Source organism: Aedes aegypti, chromosome 1 (assembly GCF_002204515.2).
Source record: "Aedes aegypti strain LVP_AGWG chromosome 1, AaegL5.0 Primary Assembly, whole genome shotgun sequence".
Lineage (NCBI taxonomy): Eukaryota > Metazoa > Arthropoda > Insecta > Diptera > Culicidae > Aedes > Aedes aegypti.
In genome coordinates, this window is record NC_035107.1 from 119,710,458 (window position 1) to 119,718,028 (window position 7,571).

Sequence of the window (7,571 nt, forward strand, 5' to 3'; positions counted from 1 at the left end):
ATCAACTGATTCTGGATTTCCCATCCTCGTAGGTCGCCCCGGAACGGACTACCCAATCCTAGCTGCCGTTCCGTACACGAATTTCTACTGTGATGAGCAAGAGTACCCCGGGTTTTTCGCAGACATGGAAACCAGGTGTCAAGGTATGTGATGAACGCGAACTTGTATCGAACTCATTTACCAACCGTCTGATTTTTCTTCTTTTAGGTTGGCACTACTGCGACATCGACGGCCGGCAAGCCACGTTCCTCTGTCCGAACGGAACGCAATTTTCGCAGGCCGTCTTCGTGTGCGACTGGTGGTTCAACGTGCGGTGTGACCTGTCGCCTCGGTTATACGCCATCAACGCCCGGCTGTACCAGCGCCCGAAGGTGAACCCCACCAGGAAGCACCGGGTCATCACCAAGCAGCTGGTCGAGGATATCTTCAACAAATAATGGAGTTCCAGTGGATGAATGGATGGTGGCGGGCGGAAGGCGTGGTCGGTTGGATCTCACCGCGAGATCCATCCAAGTTCCTCTAATCTTGGCTGAACAGCAATGGGGAGCGGAGTTTTGAGTGGATTTGAGCGAGAAATGAGTTGGATGATAATGAGAGTTGGGATTCTTCCCGGAGTGAATGGGAGAGTGCTTGAGAGATGATTCTAACTTTTGTACTCTTGTACTAGTGAAGAGTGTGATGAATTTTCAAAATATTGACGAGTACCTTGCGTAACATTTCAAAAGAACCTAAGTAACAGTGAAAAATTATCTCCTCTCTCGCTCTCTTTCGATTATAACAGTGCAATACTGAAGCTTTTGGGAAGTTTTTTCACTATAGATCGACTATGTTCTCTGCTAACGTTTCATACAAAAAAAAAAAAAAGCAACAGACGAGGTTAATGTGACTCAGTTATTGATTGAAGAGAAATGTTAGATAGCTCATGTCGAAAAGGTACGCGAGTATTCCATTCAGAATTTAGAAATTCAAAGAAATCGTGCCCGATAAGATTAGATTTAACTTTGATTAAGATTAGATTCAACTCATGTTTTCTGATTGATAGAATAGGAGTCTTCCATACGTAAAACGGCCATTTTGAACCAAGAGTAACTTCCTAAAAGGGCCTATGAGATTTTGTAAGCGGTCTGTTTGAAAAACTCTAGCTTCGAAACGATTAATTTAAGAGAAAAACGTTCTATAAAGGTAACTATTTGAGCAATGCAGAAAGATATTTCTTATGAAGTTTCTCCTAGTGAGGATTTCTCCAAGGATTTTTTTCCGGAGTTTTTCAATACATTTCTTTAAGGATAACTCCAGTAATATCTAGCTCACTGTGAAATCAACTCGTCAGAAATACTCATTAAGGAAAATTAAGAAAACAAAGTATTTTGCTTCAATATAACGTAACTTCGATATAACTTTACGAAAATAAAAATCGTGTTACGTTATATCGAAGTATTCCTGTAGTTTCTCCAGGAATTCAGTTTCTAATTCCTTCAGAATATAACTAGGACAAATATTTGAGGTTTCTCTTTATAAAATCAGAGAAGACTTATTTCAAGGAATTCCCTTTTCTGGGTCTATCTTGTTGTATCCTTGACGGAATTCCTGGTTGATCTCTGAAATTCAGAAAAATGTATAAAAAATCGTTGGATCGTTTGCTGATGAAATCAAATATTAGGATTATTTAAATAAAACTCAGAGAATCTTTCGAAAGGAACTTCGGTACAAAATCTTGGATTTCGATTGTGTAATGCCTCGAGTAATTCCTGGAAGCAGTGATGCATTTGAACGCGTTCAGTTCGCGTTCCCGTTCAATTTTTTGAACGCAGCGATCAAGTAGGCTTGAACATTGAGCAGTTCAAAAAAATGAACCTGTGCGAGCCAAAAACTGAACCCAATTGACTTTGACTGATACACGACAAAAATCTATGTCAAAGCTATGTTTAGAAATTTAAAACAGCAAGAGCAGTATGATTTTTCTGTTCATGGAAATTTGAGACAATCAATTCATTCATTTCTCACGTAAGAGCTCCAATCTAAATTGTGAACTGAACGGGCCGTTCTTGAGCAGCGGCTTGCTCTTGCTCGGAAGTTCATTGTCTACTGCGTTCTCGTGCAAATTTGGCTCGCGTTCTGTTCAAAATGCATCACTGCCTGGAAGAATCTGTAAAGGTACGCCTGGAATAACATTTAAGAGACATCCATTTAAAAGCTTCTATCACCTACACCGGAAAATATGAAATTTCTGAAAGAACTCATAGGGATTGGTTTGTTTGTTTGTTTGATTATTAGAAATTCTACTAAAAACTGCTCAAAAACCTGTAAGAGATCCAGGAACAAAATAAGCGGAATTTCTAGAGGTTTAAGGTTTGGAAGACTTCTTAAAGAATATCTGAAAGTTTTCTTTAGATGAGTTTTTTCGTGAGTCATTTAACCATTTTTTTTTTGAGAAATTTTCAGGATGGATATCGTTAGAGATCCTAGAAGGAACTCATGAAGTAATTCAAGGCAGATACCACGAAGAAATGTACACCATCTGCCTTTATTTCCCATTTTGGCTAAGTCTATTGCCGTGATAAAACCAAACTTCGGTGCCAACATTTCAAAAGGGCTCAACTATTTTTGTAAACAACATATTTCTTCGACGTTACAGAAGAAAAAATGTTGTTCACAAAAAAATATCCAACAATTCAAAACTAATCATTTCTGGTTTAAACAATTTTATGTAAAATTTATGATATAATTTATGACATAAACTATATATCAATGAGCTTCGTTCAAGCTGAAAATTCATCACACTCTAATGAACTGAAAAGAATATCGGAGGCAGTATTTTACAAAAAAAAACTTTTCAAATTATACATTTTAAATCCCTTTCTCGGTGAAATTGCAAAACACTGGTCCTGCCGAAATTCCACATGTGAGAACCATAAGAGAAGAAACGGCAGGCGAAAATCTAAATTTAAATTAAATCAAAGCAAATAGAAAATTTTTACCATCCGCGACACCAACCGGTAGCTATCTGTCTCTGTTTCCCGAGAGTGTATAAAAGTAATTTCCCCGGAACTAAGAAAGAGGATTGGTTCCAAACTTGTACAGCAATTTAACAACTCGCTTCAAAGGCAAATATCGTGATTTCTCGAGAAAGGGAACAACTAGTTTTTCAATTTTAGTTTTTTGTTTTACTTAGTGTAAATACCTAGTTGGAATGTTCGCAAGCTCGCTCGTGGCTTTTCCAAAAAAGCAAGTTTTGAGCTCTGCTTTCAGCAACATCAGTGTGTAACTTATGTTTTGTATGTCTGGATGTTTGCGTAAAGTTCTTTCAACTAACAGAATACTCAGTTTTAGGACGAATTGTAGAACTTTCAATCTGTACAAACATGGATTACTAACTAATACTGTAGGCGATAGGTGTGTGGAAGTTTTAAGCAATAGATAAAGGAAATAAAACATCGACTTCAATTTCTGGTGAGAAAGACAGATTTTGTGAGAGTGAGATTCTTGCTTAATGTTTAAATACATAGTTAGGTTTGTCAATCTTAATAAATGTAAACATCCGTGTATTATAAACCATCTAATAAAATCGTACTATTTAAGGACAACATTTATAGAGCTTACTGATCCGAAAAATCCGCAGTCGGTTTGAAATTTTTGTCTATTTTCTCTTCTACAAACATTTTTATATTCGAAACACAAGTAGTAGGAATTTCTCCCGGAATTCTTTTATAGATGAGTTAAAGACTTGTAACAGTTTTTCACACCAGACTGTTTGATTGTAAAATAAAAAAAAAAAAAAAAATTTAAATCATGTTAAATGCGAATATTTCAAAGTATCGTTCAGAAATTTCAACCAGAATTTTGTTAGCGATGAGTTCAAGACTCGCTGGGATTTTTCGTGAATAATTTTGATGAACTGTTCAAAAATTATTCCCAGAATTCATACCTCTTACTTCTTATGTGGAAATGATTAATTCTTCAAGATATCTTTGAGAAAGAAATTTTATGAATTTCATCAGCATTTTATGGAATGAATCTAGGAATTCCTTTAAAATTCCGTCCAGCAATATCATTGAGCAATATATTTTGAAGATTCTTGAGAAAATCTCATACATTTCTTCTGAAATCCTTTCAGGGCGTACACTAACAACATAAAGTATCATGATTTATTTTGAGCATTTACTAAAAGAATTGTTTCAACTGATGGAAATGAGTTTTTTATCGAAGATTTTTTAAAGATTTTTTTACATTTTAGGTAAGAAAATAAGATTAAACTTTGCAAAAACACTATAAAGAACCTAATTAACTAACAAAAATCCTTTAGAAGTTGCTCTATGGACAATTTTCAAATCTGTCGAAGTACTATTCAAGAAATTCCTACCAAAATTCAGGGAAATTCTTCGAAAACTCCATCTGAAATTCTTCATAGAAATCCTCGAAGACTTCTACAAGAATCATTCCGAAAATGCTCAAGGATTCAACAATCAGTTCTAATTATCACGAAACCCAGCATTCTAGAGTTGATTCTTGGCTTTTTACTATCCTGGTCGATGTCTCCGTTCAATATTTCCGCCATTAATCTGCTGAGTCGACATTTTCACTCGAACGTTTATTGTTGGACAATAATTGATACCAATTTACAATGGAATTGCAATTGAGCTTACTTATTGAAGAAAAATCACATCCAAACATCGTGGGGCCACATTACATACCTGAAAAGATAAAGATAAGAAGATGTATCAAAATAATGGAAGCAGACTATTATTTTTTATATAAATATATGATTATATTGCAACATCATAGTTTTCAATTACGTCCATCCCAATCCCAATCCCAATCCCAATTCCCAATCCCCAATCCCAATCCAATCCCAATCCCAATTCCCAATCCCAATCCCAATCCCAATCCAATCCCAATCCCAATCCCAATCCAATCCCAATCCCCAATCCCAATCCAATCCCAATCCCAATCCCAATCCCAATCCCAATCCAATCCCAATCCCAATCCCAATCCCAATCCCCAATCCCAATCCCAATCCCAATCCCAATCCCAATCCAATCCCAATCCAATCCCAATCCCAATCCCCAATCCCAATCCCAATCCCAATCCCCCAATCCCATCCCAATCCCAATCCCAATCCCAATCCCAATCCCAATCCCAATCCCAATCCCAATCCCAATCCCCAATCCCAATCCCAATCCCCAATCCCAATCCCCCAATCCCAATCCCAATCCCAATCCCAATCCCACCCAATCCCAATCCCAATCCCAATCCCCAATCCCAATCCCCAATCCCAATCCCCAATCCCAATCCCAATCCCAATCCCAATCCCCAATCCCAATCCAATCCCAATCCCAATCCCAATCCCAATCCCAATCCCAATCCCCAATCCCAATCCCCCAATCCCAATCCCAATCCCAATCCCAATCCCCAATCCCAATCCCCCAATCCCAATCCCAATCCCCAATCCCAATCCCAATCCCAATCCCAATCCCAATCCCAATCCCAATCCCAATCCCAATCCCAATCCCAATCCCAATCCCAATCCCAATCCCAATCCCAATCCCAATCCCAATCCCAATCCCAATCCCAATCCCAATCCCAATCCCAATCCCAATCCCAATCCCAATCCCAATCCCAATCCCAATCCCAATCCCAATCCCAATCCCAATCCCAATCCCAATCCCAATCCCAATCCCAATCCCAATCCCAATCCCAATCCCAATCCCAATCCCAATCCCAATCCCAATCCCAATCCCAATCCCAATCCCAATCCCAATCCCAATCCCAATCCCAATCCCAATCCCAATCCCAATCCCAATCCCAATCCCAATCCCAATCCCAATCCCAATCCCAATCCCAATCCCAATCCCAATCCCAATCCAATCCCAATCCCAATCCCAATCCCAATCCCAATCCCAATCCCAATCCCAATCCCAATCCCAATCCCAATCCCAATCCCAATCCCAATCCCAATCCCAATCCCAATCCCAATCCCAATCCCAATCCCAATCCCAATCCCAATCCCAATCCCAATCCCAATCCCAATCCCAATCCCAATCCCAATCCCAATCCCAATCCCAATCCCAATCCCAATCCCAATCCCCAATCCCAATCCCAATCCCAATCCCAATCCCAATCCCAATCCCAATCCCAATCCCAATCCCATCCCAAATCCAATCCCAATCCCAATCCCAATCCCAATCCCAATCCCAATCCCAATCCCAATCCAATCCAATCCCAATCCCAATTCCCAATCCCAATCCCAATCCCAATCCCAATCCCAATCCCCAATCCCAATCCCAATCCCAATCCAATCCCAATTCCCAATCCCAATCCCAATCCCAATCCCAATCCCAATCCCAATCCCAATCCCAATCCCAATCCCAATCCCAATCCCAATCCAATCCAATCCCAATCCCAATCCCAATCCCAATCCCAATCCCAATCCCAATCCCAATCCCAATCCCCAATCCCACCCAATCCCAATCCCAATCCCAATCCCAATCCCAATCCCAATCCCAATCCCAATCCCAATCCCAATCCCAATCCCAATCCCAATCCCAATCCCACCACCAATCCCATCCCAATCCCAATCCCAATCCCAATCCCAATCCCAATCCCAATCCCAATCCCAATCCCAATCCCAATCCCAATCCCAATCCCAATCCCAATCCCAATCCCAATCCCAATCCAATCCCAATCCCAATCCCAATCCCAATCCCAATCCCAATCCCAATCCCAATCCCAATCCCAATCCCAATCCCAATCCCAATCCCAATCCCATCCCCAATCCCAATCCCAATCCCAATCCCAATCCCAATCCCAATCCCAATCCCATCCCAATCCCAATCCCAATCCCAATCCCAATCCCAATCCCAATCCAATCCCAATCCCAATCCCAATCCCAATCCCAATCCCAATCCCAATCCCAATCCCAATCCCAATCCCAATCCCAATCCCAATCCCAATCCCAATCCAATCCCAATCCCAATCCCAATCCCAATCCCAATCCCAATCCCAATCCCAATCCCAATCCCAATCCCAATCCCAATCCCAATCCCAATCCCAATCCCAATCCCAATCCCAATCCCAATCCCAATCCCAATCCCATCCCAATCCAATCCCCAATCCCAATCCCAATCCCAATCCCAATCCCAAATCCCAATCCCAATCCCAATCCCAATCCCAATCCCAATCCCAATCCCAATCCCAATCCCAATCCCCAATCCCAATCCCCAAATCCCAATCCCAATCCCAATCCCAATCCCAATCCCAATCCCCACCCATCCCAAATCCCAATCCCAATCCCAATCCCAATCCAATCCAACCCAATCCAACCCAATCCCAATCCCAATCCCCAATCCCAATCCCAATCCCAATCCAATCCCATCCCAATCCAATCCCAATCCCAATCCCAATCCCAATCCCAATCCCAATCCCAATCCCAATCCAATCCCAATCCCAATCCAATCCCAATCCCAATCCCAATCCCAATCCCAATCCCAATCCCAATCCCCAATCCCCCAATCCCAATCCCAATCCCAATCCCAATCCCAATCCCAATCCCAATCCAATCCCAATCCAATCCC

At 40.9% G+C, this 7,571-nt stretch overlaps 1 protein-coding gene across 2 annotated transcripts in view; it reads left to right on the top strand.

Annotated features, from left to right (window-relative positions):
- The window catches only part of LOC5577264, a 248,733-nt gene extending 247,937 nt beyond the window's left edge, over positions 1-796 (top strand). For both annotated transcript variants that reach the window (XM_021846342.1, XM_021846350.1), the window contains exons 4-5: positions 33-143; positions 208-796. In XM_021846342.1, the coding sequence (XP_021702034.1) occupies positions 33-143; positions 208-437 (341 nt within the window). In that variant the 3' untranslated portion in view covers positions 438-796. The remainder of the gene's footprint in view (positions 1-32; positions 144-207) is intronic.
- The last annotated feature ends 6,775 nt before the right edge of the window (positions 797-7,571 follow it).